At 44.1% G+C, this 19,304-nt stretch overlaps 1 protein-coding gene across 1 annotated transcript in view; it reads right to left on the bottom strand.

Annotated features, from left to right (window-relative positions):
* Window positions 1–19,304, bottom strand: part of ITGAV (integrin subunit alpha V) — an 800,372-nt gene that overhangs the window by 556,252 nt on the left and 224,816 nt on the right. Inside the window, exons 8-9 of the mRNA XM_069615781.1 lie at window positions 4,715–4,759; window positions 67–110 (exon numbers count right to left, since the gene is read on the bottom strand). Coding sequence (XP_069471882.1) covers window positions 67–110; window positions 4,715–4,759 — 89 coding nt within the window. The remainder of the gene's footprint in view (window positions 1–66; window positions 111–4,714; window positions 4,760–19,304) is intronic.

The following is a 19,304-nucleotide window of genomic DNA, read 5'->3' as shown; positions in this document are numbered from 1 at the left end:
ATATGCACATGGGTACATTTTAACTTGGAAAAGGTATTGCATATACAAGTAGTCTCAGATACGTACCATGCCCAAAGTTCTCGCAGCTCTTGGGACACCGGATACAAAGTCTGAAAGGGAAACCGCATCCGGATTAACATTTGGCAAACCGCTTTTAGTTTCATTTTGTAGAATGAGTTATCTGAGGGAGGCATGCCCATCATTTCACAGAAACGTCACGCAGTGGTGGAAAAGGAGCAGCTTAACAGAAAGACTAAATCTTCATCCTTTTAACCCGACCACATCCAAGGAGACTGAATACAACATTATAAAATATTATCAAATGAAGACTGTTATTGACCTCCTCTCAACAATCAAAATGGTCTGAGAGCAGTCAATAACTACGGGTATTGGCTGAATCGTTACAATTCAGACTTCAATAGCAGACGAGGAAACCACAATGCAATGCCCAAGCAAGGTTTCTTTCAACAAGACACTTCCTTTCTAGGAGGACTTGTTTCCAGGGCAATGTCCTAATTAACACACCAGAAAAAAAGATAAACATGGGAATATGCTTTCACTTGCTTATACAGAAACCTGTCAACTGTTGCGTCATGACTAATGCATGCTCATGTTAAACCAAATACAGTTTAACCAAGTTTGAACTTAATACATTTGTATAATGAAGAAATAAGTCCGCTTTCCTTTAGTGCAGGGTCTGCAGAGTTCATGCACCTACTCTTTCAGCCATTTTCGTGGAACCCACACACTGGAAAAGATTTTCTGGCAGCCATGTCGAAGGAGCATGCGAAATGCAAGACACTCGGAACCAGATTGCAGGGTGCCAAATGTTTACATAATAATCATTTGTGCTTCATGAGGGATTCCTCACACTGTAAAGCACTCAAATAGCACAGTTAATGGTACTCCATATAACCACCTCAGAAGAATGAAAGGCTGAGTTGGCCTTGATGTGAGTTTTGAACATACAAAGTGCATGCTGGCCCCTGGTCTTAAGCCAGCACGTGCAGGTGTTCCACCTGGACGTATCTACATATTTTCAAACTTGATCTGCAAGGAAGGAAGGTACAGTAGGTTCGTATTGTGAAGGAGATATCATTCTCTGTTAGTTTGTATGTATTCATTTTCTTTCTCCAACTATTCCGAGACGGATTTTGACCAGCCTTCTTTATGGATTAGTGATGAGAAAGAAGCCTGCAGTATGAGGGTGGGCTATCCCACTGGCCCATCTGATCCGCAGCCTGCCCCTCGCCAAGTGTCAAACTGTGAACACAACACCGAACAACTCCTTTAACATTCTACTCATCATCTATGACATCACAGTAGCACTTCACATCACAATCCATGCAACCATTAAGTAAAGATGTCCTTTCCTGTGAAAGATAATGCTTTATGTGTATTTATAGGATTATATTTATTTCTACTATATAGAAGCGAGTATGAGGACAGGGCAAGAAAGTTGCTATTCTGGATATACAAGCATCTGAATTTGTGAAAATCAACATTGATGAGAAATTCTTGTCTTGACCAGGTGTACTTAAAGTGAAGAATACATTTCATATTTTTTGTGGGGAATCACTGATGGTGGACAGTCGTAAAGTGTTTACATGTTACTTGCACTCCTGAAGGACTTACGCACGGCTCCTTTGGGACCCTTGTTCGTGTTTTTGGCCAACGTTCATCAGTGTCATTACTCCCAATGTTTTTCAGATTTGGCCTAGACTTTAGTTTCCACGGTTTCAAGTGCTCAAGTCTCTTTACTTCATACTTTAGGTCCAATTGTCCCAACATGCATCAGCTCCCTCAGAGTAGGTGGTTTAACTGCGCATGTCCCTTTACTGTCAGGGTCCAATGTAGTGTGCCTTGTACCCTACAGCCTACTTTGCTCCCTTTTAATTATGTGACTTTCTGTCACTCTCTTGCTCTGTACTGTCCCTCAGTTTCCTCCTCTCTTCTCAACATTCCAAGCATCCTAGCCACTGGCAAGCTTCAAGTCCCTAATTCTCCCTCCTGATTGTTTTCCAAGGTCTTGGACTCGTTTCAGATCACCTTTTCCCTCTCGCCGACACCAGCGTCAGTGGTCGTTCACCTGTGGCATGCTGCTTTGGTCAGCTTTCTGCTTTGCACAGGTTTCCTCTCAGTGTCCGATCGGGAGACATCAGTAGGTAGGCCCAGCAGAGTTACAGGCATGCAGTTTGCATGTCAGCATGGAGCAATATGAAGTGGGGGGGCAATTAGCAGAGTTCACTTTCAGAGATTGCTCTACCCACAGTTTAATTACTACAAATCAAAAAAGCTCAGGCTATTCTTTCTTCACAAATAACATGTTTGTACTTCACATTACAGTCAATGGGTGTGTCTAAGTTTATACCCACCATATATATAGCAGAGGACTCACGTTAAAAATCTTGCTAACGGCAAACTGCCAAAAAATCCTGCACGATGTCAGAGGAAAAGCAGTCAGTTACTGCATCCCTTTTCAAGAGGGAAAGTTAAACACCGAGTTTTTGATTTGGAAAGAGTGATCGGACTATTGCACAATGGTTCATCTGAACGTGTACCTGGATTCTAGCGAGTCGAGCACGAGAGCCGTAGTTCACAGTGGATCACAGCATCATTGTATTTACGAAAAGGGGGCTGTGGAGCTCATTCTGTAATGCAGTGAAGTTTTATGGCTGCATTATTTGCAGCTCTGCAGTAACACACTGAACATCTCTAAGGTTTTCATTGTTCTGGCAGAAGCGAGTGTAGATTTCATTTCTTGTTTTTCCTATAGCACATTCAGCGCGCGGGACAGGTGGGGCAGTGGGCTGTCTAGGGGAAAAGCAGGGGCAGGTGATATTTACATTGACACGTGGAGGGTATGCGGCACAGACACCAGTGATGTGTTAGTATTCTCCCTGCTACTTCAAAATCTCATATCCCAGGCAGAGGGAACAGGGAGGGAGATGCATTCAGTACAGAATCCTGCTTGTGTGAGCCTCCTCCTGCATCGCTTGTACTTGATCTCCTATGCATTTCTTTAGCTGTTAGGTCACCGGAATTTATAGAAAGTTGGATCGTGGCACACTAGGCAGTTGTTGCTGAATTGGGAGCCACTAAAAGGACTGCCACAGAGAGGTGATACAGTATGGTTTTCAGACTGAATGAGGAGGGAAGTTCACAATTCTTGGATTTTTGTAATTACCCATCAAGTTGGCCGATGCCCGTTCAAAGATGCTGTGGCAAAAGTCCATGAGGACATAACCACAGGAATGATGCAGGTAATCCGGAGAGGTTGGAGCAGCATAGCCATTGGATGACATGCATGTGTTAGTATAGGATTTTTGTGACAGCATTGTGCCGGTCATGGAAACAGACTCTGGTTGCATGTGTTATGCAGTGGAAGACCTGGATGATGGCCAGTCAAATGCCAGGTGCAGTACCTCCACATTTAATCCATTGTGGGAGAGCCAGTTCAGCTTCATCCATATTTGCGCACCACAGAGGAATTCAGAAACGTGGTCTCCTTTCCCATTGCATTCCATGCCTAGATGCTAAGGTTAAACTAGGTTTGGTCACCAGGAATGGGAAAGCATAAACTATGGCTACTGCGCACCTTCATGTAGTGTGCCATTTAGATTCTGAAGAGAACCTGCAATACGACCAATCTTTAAGGGGGATGGAGCGACAGGGGGATGGAGCGACGGTGGTAGCAGAGAAGTAGTAAATTGATTATTTATTAAACAAACCTCCACCTGTTCTCGCCTGATGACAGAGCAGGGTGATCTTTGAAAGTATTCAATTTGTGGCAATTGCAGATTAAACGAAGTATTATTTCTGAACTAACCTTAACATTTCAGGACAAAAATGGTCTAAGACGCAACATCCAATTTTAAATGCGTTATACATCTACCTTTCTCTCATCGTGATGTATAGTCTTACATTTAAACTGTGAAAATAACGAATTAATCCTTTCCAAGCCAAATTGGGTTAATCCAGGAAACTCCTTCAATTGTTTCAACACCGGCTATATGGGCCTGAACCACTTCTCCCAATCCTTTGCTGTCCTTTTCGCCCAGGCAAAAGAATACATTCCTGGGTCGGAATCTAGACATGCCTTCATTTCATTTGTTCCATGCCTTGCCTACCAGTGCACTTTCCCATTAGTTACTAGTACCAAGATTAATTTATAAAGACTAGTACACTTTCTCCAGACCACTATGGATCTAGGATGGATCTTATTACACGTTTCTTCTGAAACTATTGAAGAGATTCCTAAACCTGCAGTATTACCTTAGAACAGGGACCTCCAACCACATTTCAAAGAAAAGTTCTGGTCAAGATGATCCCCTTGCTCATTTTGGCCTGGCTGGGATTTGCTGCATGCAAAATGGGCAGAAACAGAGGCGACAAAGCCTTTACAACAGCCAGATGAACTCCTCAAGAACAAACAATGCAATCACCTCCCCCCTGGAGTAGGGAAGCAACTCCACCCAAAAACCAGTTAGCGTTTACCCTCTGGTAAGAACATAGGACATTTGGTGTTTTATCAAATCATCCAATTGTTTCCTTGATCTTTTGTGCACCAGGAAGGGCAAATCTATATCGAAATGTAGCTTTCTTGAATATCGGTGAGTGACGAGTAACATTATTTGTGAGCATGTCCACTCTATTAAAGAAACATGCACCATATGAATAAAAACATTTTTGAAAAAAGTATTAGAAGACTGACCTTCAGTCCCATCGCCATTGAAATCTCCGACAGCAACAGAATATCCTAAATGCACAAAAAACAAAGATTATACAATAGTGTTCCAGTTAATGCGCAATCCTGTACCACTTTCGCTTAAGCAAGAACAAAATCCTATTACAAAAACAATGCATGCTTAGATCTCCCCTGGATGCTTACTAATGATGTGAGGAAGCCAACAATATGCGATTTCAGTACCATCTGTGATGGGCATATGTACTTTAAACAAAAGGCTGTAGCATCCTACATTAGGCAAATTATTTAGTTGTGTGGTTACATGCTGTTACATGCAACAAAATCAGAAAAAAATAAAACAGCTACAGTAGCACTCACATTCAGATTGCGCAATCCACGTTCAACATAGCATGAAAAGCCATATCCAGCACCTAGGAGCTTCAGGTCCGTCTGTTTGGAACATTGAAATCTGTGATTCGGGGCAACAGATACGTACAAAGCAAAGAATAGACATATGGGCATATAACCTATTCTTCAAGCCAAGTATGTTGGTAAATGGCCACTTAGTTTTTCTTTCTCATATCCATGTATCCCTCGCAGTAACGCAAGTCAATGGGCGAATAAGACACTGGCTCTTTTCTGTGAATTATCGGTGTGTGTTCTATGATGTAGCCATGCCTGAATGAATAGGAAATAGAGGCTTGAATACCAATGCCTCAAAAGCAAAATCATTAGGCAGCTTGGAGTTGCGCCACAAATAGGGTAACGGGTATATTTGGCTTACTCATGACTTACTCCTGGAAAGAGAAGAAGAGGGAGGCACAGTAACTAGCAGTAACATTTGCGAATCACTCCCCAGACCTAAAGAAAACTGCACTATTGAAGTAAGGTGGGGGAAAGATGGTGCAGGGCAAGGCGTTCTTTCATATACCACACAATGGGCCTCATTACACGGTAGGCGGTGGACCAAGGTGCTATTAGCACCTTGGTCCATGCCGGTAAAATACTGGCACCGCCTTGGAGGAAAGGGGAATTACCACCCTATTCCAAGGTTGGCAGGGCGGTAATTCCCCCTTCCCCCATTGCCCTTCCCCATTTTCGCCCCATAGGGCTCTATGGGAATGGGGAAGGTGCTAATTACGGTGCCGCAAATTGCGGTACTGTAATTAGCACACTGGTCCCTTTGCCGGTTGGTTTTTAACGCCTGCTAAGAAGCAGGCGTTAAAGTACCAACCCGCAAAGGGACCTCGTAGTAAGGCGGCGGTAAGGGTTTACCGGTACCGGTGCCGGTAAACCCTTACCGCACTACATGTAATGAGGCCCAATGTCTACTCTCTAGCCTGCAATTTCATAGTAATGCTGGGAGGTCGGCAGCAAGTTACGGTAATCGAGCAAGCCAAAGTTCAAGATATCGCAATGCAATGCAACAGAATTGGACATGGTGGGCCTTCACCTGTGCCAAATTATACCCAGAGATGAAGTGGTGATCAACAGTTCTAAATAATGAATGAAAACCTCCAAAAGAAGCACCATTAGTTGCAGAAAACAATATTCCCCATGAGATACGCCTTAAATCAAGAAACAATGTTATGGTTTAAAAAATATGGGGTTGTATAACCATTATCATGTGAAACGAAATAAGAATTTGTAGTTGGAACCATTTCCAAGTGAAATAAATGAGACTTGCTAAAGGAGTGTGGAAAGGATTAGCTGAACATAGCCCCCGTCAGGTAACCAGAAAAGAAAACAAAACGAGTGCTAAAGGCTTAGTCCCGAAAATGAGGGCATAATCCTCTAAAATTGGACAGATTCCAGAATTAATAAGGGGTATACAAGGACATGCGACCCCATGCAGGAAGGTGTCAAGTCATGCCCACAGGTGATTGCATTCTTCTGATCCTCAAGAGCTTATGTTTGTTGACCTTGGATTTATGTATTCATGTAAAACTTCACTGCATTGCTTTTATGGCCATCACAACCTAAGTATTGCCCAGACACATGGTCTATCCCTGGTGGTCTTCCAGAGACAACGTACATTGTGAGCCTGGCTGCACAGTGCCCTTTTGAGGAGATCGTCTGCCCTCAAGCTTTTGTTGTTTTCTTATGTATGAAATCGCATTGCTTGACACTTGGCCAGGTTCACGCCCAATCAAAGGTTTGTAAATCAAATAAATACATTTCGATAGAAAGATAGCAGCAGGGGCCTGTAGAAATACATTAAGAGAGAATAGACTCTACCCGTCTCCCTACTTCAAATCAACAAACTTGAACTCATCAACCCAGAAAACATGCAAAAGCCATGACGTGCGAACCCCAGGCCTATGAAGAGAGAGAGAGAGAGAGAAGGGGAGAGAAGGAGCGAGAGAAGGGGGGAGAGGGAGTGAGAGAAGGGAGGGAGGGAGAGGGAGTGAGAAGGGGGGAGAGGGAGTGAGAGAAGGAGGGAGAAGGGGAGAGAGGGAGTGAGAGAAGGAGGGAGAGGGAGTGAGAGAAGGGAGGGAGGGAGAGGGAGTGAGAAGGGAGGGAGGGAGAGGGAGTGAGAAGGGGGGAGAGGGAGTGAGAGAAGGAGGGAGAAGGGGAGAGAGGGAGTGAGAGAAGGAGGGAGAAGGGGGGAGAGGCAGAGATTAAAAGGGGGAGGAGGAAGAGGGAGAGAGAGGGATAAGTGTGGGAAAATAAAGAGGGATAGGGGTGGTAAAAGTGCGATTGGGGTGGGAAAAGGGAGAGGGAGACACAGACTTGGCCCTGTAAAAGGGGGATGCAGACCCATTTAAACCTGGGGCAGGAGGCCTGCCAGGGTGTTTGCCGGAGCCAGTCCTGCTCTAGGGGCAGGGTGAGGGAGTTGGGAGGGCCAGAATCTGTCCCCTCCACATGTGCCTGGTTACAATTGCAGAGTACCATTTGTGATAACCCCACACCAACCTTCTGCGAGGCTGGCCAGTGCTTTCGCACTTCCTTGGCATGACTTCCACATCTAGAACCCCTTGCAGCGGAGCACGGAACAGGCAGCCTGCCAGCGAGAGATAGGTCTGCGAACTCCCAGCAAGCAGAATATTGCTTTCTGCTGACCCACAATCAGGTCGCTCCTCTGCCACGGAACACAAACTCTGACATGGACTTTTTGCATGGGCCACCATTGCAAGGCACCGGCAGACCCGCTTTCAAAAAGGCGATGGGGCTTAAAAGGCACTTTATGGTTTCCACCTCTGTCACCTGGACCCTGAGGGAGAGCAATGTGCTGGGGGAACGAGATAAGCATGAGGGCCGGTGGAGGAGGAAGAAAAAAAGATATGGGAAGAATGGACGAGTGTGGGTTGTTTGGGTGCGGGTGTAGTTAAGGGAGAAGTCGGTTCGAGAGACCAATGCGGAGGAAGGACAGAGGAGCAGAACATGGAAGAGACTAGCAAATAGTGTGTGCAAGAGGATGTATTGTCAGTGAGGGAAAGTGGTAATTGGCTGTGAGTGGATGTATGGTGACAGACCAAGTGAGAGTGTATGGAGGATAACTGAGGCAGGGTGGGAAAGGTGATTGAGAGAGTGAAATGAAAGTAGGGTGACCAAGAAGGAAGTGTGGAGTGGAGAGTAATGAGGAGTGGGGCGTAGTGAGAGCAGAGAATAGGGGTAGTGGAGAGTAGAGGAATTAGAGAACAGTGGAGAGAGGATTAGGGGAGGGTGGTAGAGGAAGTAGAGAGGAAGAGAGTGGATCCACCTAGAAGACCCAGAAGGAGTAAGAAAGAGGAGGCAGCTGCCTATAAACTTTTACCACTAGCCAGTCAGCCTTGATAGTAGGGTTACCAATCTCTAGTGACCATTTAGGGAGGTCTGGGCTATGGTGGGGGTGGAGGGAAACCCGGCGAAGACGTGTGGGACAGCCCTTAGTTGAACCCAGAGTGACAGTCACACGCAGAAGTCATGTGTCTGGGAAGAGTGAGTCAGGTCAGACAGCTCGATTGTGACCATTTCTATGGAGCCTTGCTGACTTACATTCTGGAGAGAGACGAAGTGGATGCGAGTGAGGGGGAGCGGGAGAAGTAAAGTGGAAAAGGGAGAGAGAGCAAGCAACAGGAGCCTGCATCCGGATGCCGTAGCCGACAAAGCGATAAACGACGTGACAGTTATGCAGATTCAATTTAAATCCAACGTTCTATTCCCTGCCAACGAGGAGTGAATTCCACCAGCTGGTGGAAGTTTCATGAAGGGGCTGGAAATCGCATTTATTTATTGCATGACTAAGCAGGTGTGGCACATTATCCCGGACCACTGGCATCGTCTGGGAATAACGTACAGAATCGAATGTAAAAGCCTTAAAACGTGCCCAGCACTGGCAACTACATTCTCCCCTGCCTGCCCTAATCCCTCTGTAAAGCCCAGGCAGCAGACCGCCCCGTTAATTAGGTTTGACGTCATCTGCGGGTTTGTTTTTGTGTGTTCAAAATAAGCATTGAGTAGGGGAGGAAAAGAATGACCTTGTAAAGACTACTACGCTCCCTAGATGGTCTAAAAGACCGGTGCCCTTGAAAGGTCCGTGTCGCTCAAGCAGAGCCAGTGACGTAACAACATCCGTAGGACTCTGGAAGCTCCAAGCAAAGCAGTCAAGACGCGCGAGAACCTTTGAAAAGCCGCAAGGTTGGGTAGAAAGCAGTCAGTCACGTGTCAGGATTCAGGAATTCTGACACGCTGTCAGTTACCCGTAACAGTCGAAGGGGCTGGGGAGGTCAAACGGCCTACATTGTGGCAACTTCTTACCCAGGCATGCTGCATCGCATGCCCGGATTGCATGTTGGAATTATGCATGCCCTGTTTTGCACAAACGAAATCTTAAACGTTCGTAAACAAACAAAACGCGTGATCATTCGGGTGCAGTGGACATTTCAAGGGTCTAGTAGCAGTACGGCACAGTCACCATAGACTCGTTCTATAGGCACTGCGTCGATGCTTTAATTTGTAAACCCCTTCTAAACTATCCGGGTAAATGAACACTTCAAAAGAGAGTTCAATTAAATAATATTTTATCCGATGCAAAATAAAATATATAAATCACGCAACAGTGTAATATATGTTTGCAAAGGGCAGCATGCAGCCTGGATATCCAAGGACTGTTACACAAAACAGCAGCATGCACGTGTCACTTGCACAAGCATAATAAGGCCCCGATTTCGCCCTTACTCGGTGCTTTAAAATGGGCCATCCAACCCGGCCCTCAGTACCTGCAATTCTCATTTTTAAACATTTGCGTACCTGCACTTCTCAACGCCTGAAAGAGTACAGGTACTCAACTATGTTGTGAGGGGAAAATGAAAGTTTTTTTTATTTCCCTTTATGGCAAATTAAAGGACTAGCCTTTGCTGGTGACAGTAGCGCTCCTTCCCTCCACCACCCGCAGTGTCCATAAGCTCTCCTCCTGGGCCCACCATGCAGAACAAAAGCAGTGAAACATGCAGCTAATCTGCTCTCCGCCCACTAGGCGGCACTCGTGGGCTATTCCCTTTACCATGGCAGGGTGTACCTTGATGGAGCAGGGATTCGCCTGGAAAGCCTGGGACATTACTTGTTTAAGAGGCGGATTTCTTATTAGCAGTGCCTATTGGAATATGTAAATGTTTAAATAATTGGAGTTGTGGTGGAAGGTTTTCTACTGGAAACTCGCACACAGCTCCAGTTACCTACCAAATTTCTTATTCAGTAATTAAAGTGAGCAATAATAAGACCCCCCTTCTAAAGCTTCGTTTACAGCAGCCATCGTCTTTATTGTGATACTGGTTGATACCAATCAACCTTATACAACAATGTAAACAAAAAATTAAAAGCAGCATAACTGGAAAAAAAAGGAACAACATTTCTACTTCGCCTTTTACTACAACAATAAAAAACAATAGGTATTAGGGCCCTAGAATTCCTGTGTGCCTCTAATATATATATATATATATTCTTCTTAAAATGATCTTGATCCCCAGAAAGGTTATGAGGTCCCATGAAATAAACTATTCAATCAAAGGTATTAATCTTAATGTTCGTAAGACTACCCAATCAGATCATACAATATTATAGCTCATCACAACCTCCCATTACAATCAAATTCACAGATAAAATATGCACAGTGTCATTTTAAAATTCAAGTCCAGACAGCTCATTGTTATCCACATCATCCTGCTCAAACATTAAACGCTTCTAAGCTGCTTCTGATATTTCACATTTCATTGCTGCCGCCTGTAAAAATACGCAGTGAGGGAGCACAGAAACAGCATGCATCTAATGTTAAGCCAGCTTCGTATGTACATCAGTTAATAACACAAATCAGACATTTTTAACAATCTTTGCTTGAGCTAGCAATATTAGAGATACAATTTTTAAAGCGTTTCCTCCCCACTAGTCAGCCTCCAAAATCCTTACAAGGTCAAGAGGCCAAGGTTCCCAAAAAATATATTTAAAAGAGCCTGCCACTGTGCATCTAATGTCTCACATTCTACCAAAATATGTTTGCGGCTCTGTACTGGCCCCGATTACATAATAAGCAATAGCCAGCTTTCTTTGATACAGTTATTGCAACCCCTTCTCGAACCCGGTTGATTTCTCCTGTTGACAATAGGTTAAGCCTCAATCTTAAGAATTGTCCCCTCCAATAAGGGTTGGCAAAGAACAGAGGCAAATAGCCCAGCAGTTTAGCACAAAGGGGAAGACTTTTATATAGTTTATACAGGTTGACCTTCTCCACCATTGTGCACCAATCCCATTCTCTTTTTTCTCAACCATCAATGTATTAACTATTAATGGGTCACTGCTCGGATTACACTTTTCCAAAATACGATCTGCTGCTTTATCGAAGGCAAACACCTGAGAAGAGCATCACTCACTCAAAGCAACACCCAAATCATTGTATAAACTGCCCTGCGGAACATTGACTAACATATACAAAGATAATATTTACCAGCTGAGGAAATATACCAACGAAACCAGGCCCAAGCCTTCTTCCAGATGATAGCCTCTACTCTATCCCAGTCAATTTCCCGGAAGACGGTTGCTATTTCTGTTCCATACATTAAAGTAGGTACCACCTTCAAGTTATAAAAGTTTAAGACTGGGACCAGAGAGAATCTACAAAATTTCACACATCTTTTTATCTGGTTTGCCGTATGTTCTGCTTTCAATTTTAGTCTACCCCATACATTGCTCCTGTTTGTGGGTGCGTCTAAAACAAAACCCAAATGGGTAAGACTGGGCTTCGGAACCACAAAACTCATTATGCAACAACCATCTAAATCCAAGAGGCTTTGTGCTATGCCTACAGAACCTTAACACATTTGTTTTGGTGGGTGTCCAGTTTAAGGATCGATTACAAAAGGTTTGAATGCAAAAGGTGAGAGTCAATAGGATCGAAAACCAACGGTTTGACATTTTTTTTAAATTATATATTTTTTTGGGGTTTCCGTGTAGGTAAAAATAAAGTAGTTTTTACCACAAAAACAGGGGCTGTGTGGGACCCTCCCCCCATAAAAATAAATAAATAATAAAAACAATTTTTCGAACCTTTTGTTTTCGGTCCTTTTGATTCGAACCTATTGTAATTCGAACCTTTTGATTCAAACCTTTGACCTATAACCGTTTTGGTGCAATTAATTTCTAATTTATTAAGCAGGTCCTTGAAAAGGACCTGTTTAGGTCGAAACACGTGTTGGCACGCCACTCTGTTATTGAACATAGCACGCTACTCTTCTATCGGACAAGCATCCAATTAAAGAAATGTCCTAATCAACTCAAGTCTGACCTGAATTTGCTGGACTGTACTAAATGTCTATTATGAACTATCATGCTCCAGATGTTTAATTTGGTGGAATGTACTCATTGTTTATTGGGAACTATCATGTTCCAGATGTTTAATTTGGACCAATAAGCAGCGCCTCCAATTGTGGAACAGACAGTTTCATATGTTCGGTATGATATCCGTGTATTCCCAAACCTCGGCAGTGCAAAACGTACTGCACTCAGACAGTCACCCAAGTCAGCTAGGTACAGCTTGAACAGGCATGGAGCAAATACACACCCCTGTCTCAATCCTCTCCAGGTGTAGAATTCTTTAGAGAAGGACCCCTGCCTGCTCAATCTTACATGCAAGACAGTCCCCTCATGAAGGTGAATCAAAATAGCTAATAGGGAATGCAGGATACATGCATGAAGTTTCACACAAAGGCGTGAACGGGTGACAGTGTCAAATGCCATGGAGAAATCAATCGCCATAACAAAGACCTGTCACGATGAATCAGCCCACACATTCTTGTAAAGTAGATATACGGAAACAGTTCAATGCGGTCAAGATGCCCTTTCTAAAACGGTTTGTAATTTCGAGAATCGACCAGCCTCCAAGGCCCAAGCTTCCAATTCCTGCAATACCAGACTTGCAAAGATTTTGCTTTCAGAGTCTGGCAACGATATGGGTCGGGAGTTACAAGGGCTACTCCCGTCACCATTCTTAAAAATGGGCACAATCATGGATCGCTTCCAAGCAGTAGGGGTCTTTATAAATAACATAAACAAGACCACAGCCCATAACCTAGGATTGGACTTTCATATGACATTTGTTAGCCCATTAGGTCCTGCCGCTCTTGAATTGGAAGCCTTTCTAATAAAACCTTCCATCATCTCCACCCTGGTGTTCAAAACCCAAGGGCTATTAATAGCTGGCATCTGCACTATTACCAAAGGACACCTATAAATGAAATCAAAAAGGTTGCCCCCCCCAATGCATATTCTGAGATTGGGTTATCATGTTTACCGACCTGCGAGCAAACGAACTCATCCATCAGACGCCAGAAATTCCCTGAATCCAATAACCCTGCGTAACAGTCTTTCACCTTCTAAATGCGACCAGTAGTAGCGATGGGATTTATACCAGTTGTTATAGGCTAGCTTCAGTTTTTTTATCCGTTCCATCACCATATCCCTTCATGATTAGATTTTCTTACATGTCGTATTTATTTTCTTAAGATCTTCTTCCTTTCCTGCACCACTTGATCGAACTGATGAGTGGCTACCCAGTTACTCTTAGACCCTGCATTGTCTACTACACAGAATCTGTCCAACAAGCAACCAAAAGAACCCACTTTCAAAACTTTACTTTTTTCCAGGTAGCGAAGTGGATCCTGTCAGATGTTCAAAATATTCTTGGCACCTATACCCTTTACAAACCCTCTTACCTAATCTATTACAACCATTAGATAAGACCACATTCGAGAGCTCCGTCTGAAATTCGGGTTGCAATCAATCAAGTTTTGCAATCTGTGGATTATGATCACTTGGCAAAGTTGAAGGAATTTGTAATTCCAAGTATTAAGCAAAAAGACTTCAGTTAGCATGATATAGTCAATACACAAAGAAGTGAAGGCATTCTTCCATGTATCTTTACGGGGAGCATCCCCCAGCACATTACCATTAATAATTGAGAGACTCCACTTGTCAAAAAAAGGCCAACCATTCATTTCCCTCCACTTTCCCCCCATTTTTTGGATAGACCATGACCCTCAACTTCAAAGCATAATGCATTGAGGTCCCCACCCATCACACTGTGAACCCCAGATTGATCACAGAAGAAGTCTTCACAAATTTGAGTTACTTCAAGACATGAGTAATTTGAACACAAAGAGAATTACTGTAGATATTAACTAGCAGCACCAGAGCTTCATGCAGCCAATGTTTCAATCTTACTAAACAAGCCAATATACTGTATACCTCATTTGAGGTGACCTTAGATTCAATAAGCATTGACTTCTTTACAGCCATATCTGCTAATTTAATAAACAAAAAAGAAAGTCATTTTATATAGCTATTCAAACTTTGACACAATGCATACCAAGTTGAAGTTTGTGTGAAAAGATCTGAGATGCACTGCTTTACCAAAGTGTCTGCTCCTTGTCACATAATGTAATCATACTGAGCATTGCCTGCAAACAACAAGGTGTGCCTAAAAAGGAACTGTGCCCAAGGTGCCAGGCTGAAACAGCCAGAACGGAAAGTGCTGCGTCGGAATGTCCAGCTTGATAGCTTGGCGAGTACCTGGACTCCATTTTTTCCATTTAAAGCACTGCCCTTACTCGCAAGCCATATTACCTAAACCCACCTAAAAACAAAAAGGAGGCATTAGCCGTGGAGAGGTGCCATTACAATGTGCAAACACGGGCCTCACAGCAAAGAGGGTGTACATAGGTGCACTGCAAGCAAGTCCTTGCCACACGCACCCTGGGCTCCTGTTACGAGGGCCAATGCAGCACCAGAAATAAATCACAGTAACACAACAGAGCACAAGGAAGCTTTTACATGACTAAATATTACAGATTACAAAGGTTTGCTAGACATACCAATGCTCCAGCCACAAGCATGACAAACTACACCACACTGATGGTCCTCAAAGAGGGTGAAACGCTTATGTGTGGTTATATGTATCCGAGAGTGGTCTAGGGCTGATAAAGCTACAAATAGAATATCACTGACCTATAGAACAAAGCATTTTCTGGAGCAAAATGCATGCCTGTGAGCAATTCCGCATATGCACAATACGTTTCTCTGTGGTTCTAGACTGGAGAGAAACTTCCAGGGATGGCTAATGGGTGGAGCTGTGGCGTGGAAAACCACGTAATCCAGGCTATTTGGACTATTTGTAGAGCGCGCTAGAGTGTACATTGGAGCATTCTGGAACGGTCGTTTCAGTCCGGGGTCTTTGAGTAGGCAAACGGCAGTAGAAAGAGTGGAATCTTCCACTTTAAAGCGAGGCTAGGGAAAGCCTTCAAGGAAGCACAATAGACACTCCTTTCAATGAGTCTCCTTGTCGTAGGAACCTGCACCAAAAAGCGAGTGGGACTCAACTTGTGGCCACCCTGGTGATGGAGAACACCCTTATCCTCCCACAACGCTAATTCCAAAAAAGGGTGATAAGGTACCCAGTCATAAGCCCTTCCCCCCACTTTGCAGCTGGTGCAATATTCAGAGAAGTTATCAAATAAACTTGACAGTTATTTAAAAAAAGAGCAAAGACCAAGAAGCTATAGCAACATTTTGGACATTGGTGGGGCCTTTCCCTTCTTCTAGGACCATTTATTGAAACTTTTCCAGAACACAATCTACTAAAATTATATTATTGAATTACATAAAGAATGCATTTTGTTTTGCACTAGCGATGCTTACTTTAGCACTTAACCTCCCAGAAACTCTCCGCATCATAGCATGAAGTGAATTATCAGTGTGCCTCATATACCACTGATCGCACAAACGTTACAAGCTAACAGAAAATCAAAGAATTCAACCAAAGCAAAATGTATTTCCATTCTCACCACTATCGACACTGAAGTGAAGTTCGGGTATGGTAGTAGGGTCACAATGTTGTTAAAAATAACACTATTTGGTACAATTTAACTTCATACCACTTTACACAGATTTCGACCAGGAATGAATACCTGGTATCTTTAAAATGATGAGGAGCACTGAGGTACTCTGTCCACGTGGACATGTTGTAGGGGGATATCAGTCCGAGACCCGAATACCCAAAATGGCAGAGAAAGTGTGGGAGCTATAGCTAAACACACCTTGCCATTCCTGGTCGGTATGGATTACACAAAAAGGTTGTTTTGTAGAGTGCTGCGATATATTAGTTTCTCTAAATTTGCCCCAATGATTCTACCCAATAATTCCATAAGGATGGCAATTGCCTTTCTCGCCATGAATGAAACTATAGACTGTCACAGTGGACCAAGACATACTCCAAGACAAATTGCTATGTCAGGATGGCCAAACGTCTCCTCCCTGGGTGGGCCTAATGGCCTCCACTAGTACATAGACTGTTCTTCCCTAGACAAGGTCCCAGAGGGGTTACGTCCCCCTTTTTTGCACTCTGTAGCAGGGGGAACAATCGCAATACCAGAAAAACAACCTGGTGACTGGCCGCTGCCACCATCCTAGTCATGGGGAGGTTTCAGAGAAATCCCCTGCGAACGTGGAAATACGGGTGCACTAAAGCAACCATCAGTGAAGGTTAAAAAGATTTCTACCGCGCAACCTAGTGACGGGTCTGGGGTCCTTAATGAATACAGAGGATCCTGAGCTCAACCACTACTGCATAATCCTAGGATGGTATACTGTTAACACCCCTCACCTGTACAAATGTGAATAAAGATTAAAAGGGCATCATTCAAGGGACCTTTTTTTAATAAAATATTTTAAGCCACACATACCTGAAAAACCATCATCTCTGAAAAGTATCATGGTGGGTGTCCTGGCTATGGGGCATCTCACTACAGTTTGAATTTTTATGCGAACACATGACCAACATTCTTGGAGAAGACCAGAGTAGTTGTGGAAAATTCCCACTTTAGTCACAACTGCTCCAACACCTGGGGCACTCGGTAAAGCTTGTTCAACAAGGCCAAAGCTGAGCGACATCTGCTGTCTTTAATACAGAATGACAGGTCACCTATCAAATCCCAGAATATGACAATGTCTGCATGCTCCATCGTCGGACCCCTTCTCCACGAGAAGCTTATTACCCTTATTATAATATTAACATATAGGTTGTCCCAACATACACAATTATTTACTCAGCTTCTTAGAGCTATACATGTATTTTCTTGATCAATGAGTACCTGGAGCTATACCGTCAACTTCTGTGCTGCCACCCATGCACTGGCACAGCAAAATTGAATAGGAGCCAATAATCATGGTTTTCCCACATTATTTGTAATCTGAACAGAATGCTAACATTTTCTAGGACCCGGGAGTAAAGCTCAAGCAGAGCGCGTTCACTTGGAACCAGAAAGTCCTGCATCATGGGTTCGATATTGCGGTTGTGTTGACTGTCTTCATCTCCCCTAAAGCCTCCCACTTGGATACATTGTAATATCGCATTGTGGTTTAGAATGACAGTAATAAGTAGCATCTGTTACCAAACACCCTGAAACCGGATTCCGGGTGATAGTGTCACTATATAAAAAGCCAGAATGGGCATAAATATGGGCCAGCGATGACGACAATTTTCGAAATGGGTAAGGAGACATCACAATGCAGAGTTGGGTGGGGGGAATCTTTCTAGCATGAAAGTGCCCACCACTTAATCCGCAACCACTTTTTGATGCTGGACAGTCAGACCACATGAACCATCTTTTAAAGTATACTTTTAAAGTATACCATCTTACCTGCTGCATTATAGGTCCACCAGTGTACGCAAGGAGTGCCCTCCAAGAAGATTTTGTTGTAGCTTTCAGAATCGAGCAAGTAATTATTTTTTATGATGCCAAATAAATCTATTAAAGAAATCATTCCATCTCAGAATTCTATTGAAGGAAGTACAGTGGGAATCATATGGGCTAGATGGAGGGACTAGCGATGAGACACAAGATCAATAGTTGAATGGGTCCAATCTCAAAGGTTTTGGGAATTCAATCTCTAGGTATATGTCAACTGGGTCTAAAAGGCAATAATTTGGACTCACCATTGTTCACTCTAACGCCTAACTAGTTTGTTTTCCTCAAGTGTTCAGAATATCACCAGAATTTACATTTTTATTTTATTTATTGGTTATTAATAATGAGCCTATACAGCAAATGGTGTTTCAAGGCACAACAAGACAAAGGGGACGGGGATGGAGGGGGTGGAACAGGGATGAAGAAAACAAAAAAAGGTCCTACTAGGCTTTGTCTCATTCAGTTTGTGCAAGTACAGTAACAAGAAGGGCAGAGGAGTGGGATTGGAGGGAGGTGGGGAGGGGCGGTGCCGGTCAGAGCAGAACGCACGAATGGTAAAGGGGGGGGAAGGAAGTGCAGGGAGGGGTGGAAAGTGTGCAAGTGCTGGGGGGGAGAAGAGTAGGAAGGAGGGGGAAATAGGGCCCCTGGACTAGGTGAGTGCTAAGGGAAGGTCAGTTGGCCAAGTGCCAGGAGAATGCAGGGTGTGCAGGGAATGAAGGATCAGCAGGGGTGCAGGCCCCACCAGGTTCATACAGGAAAGGGAACCCGGTAGGGCAAGTACTGACTAGGGGTTAGGGGTGCTTCAGAGTAGACTGAGGTGCTGGGGCAGACTGGGCGGGGAGGGCCTATGCCCTGTAGGAATCAAAAGAAACCAGACAGCCAGTCAAAAAGCAGCAGAGGAGGAACATTCGCAGGGGAGGGAAGGAAGAAGGGAAGAGGAGGAGGGTCTTGAGATGCTTCTGGAACTTAAGGAGATCCGACTCAAGCCTGAGAGGGGCAGGCAGGCCATTCTGGAGGGAGACTCCTGCGGAGAAGAGAGCCACCCCCACTCTCTGCTTGAAAAAGCATCTGATCTGCAGAGAGCTGGTGCTAGAGGACTGAAGAGCTCTAGCAGGGGGATATTTATGGAGAGAGAGTTGGGTGTAGCAGGGCCCCAGAAATACATGTGGATGATGCAGAGGGTCTTGCACTTTATCCTTGCAGCAACCGGGAGCCATTGCAGAGATTTTAGGACAGGAGAGATGGGGGCCCTCGGCCTGAGTCCAATGAGGAGTCTTACAGTCCTATTCTGGATTAGTTGAAGGAAGCATAGGGAGGATTTAGGCAGATTGTTAAGCTCACCTGGTCTCTGCGGAGGCGTTGGGGCACGTTTCCAGCCCTCCCTGAACTTGAATCGCCCCCTTCAG

This window comes from Ambystoma mexicanum, chromosome 9 (assembly GCF_040938575.1).
Source record: "Ambystoma mexicanum isolate Mex_15411 chromosome 9, UKY_AmexF1_1, whole genome shotgun sequence".
NCBI lineage: Eukaryota > Metazoa > Chordata > Amphibia > Caudata > Ambystomatidae > Ambystoma > Ambystoma mexicanum.
Note: the sequence above shows the minus strand (reverse complement) of the source record. Positions and strands in the feature narration are given on the sequence as shown.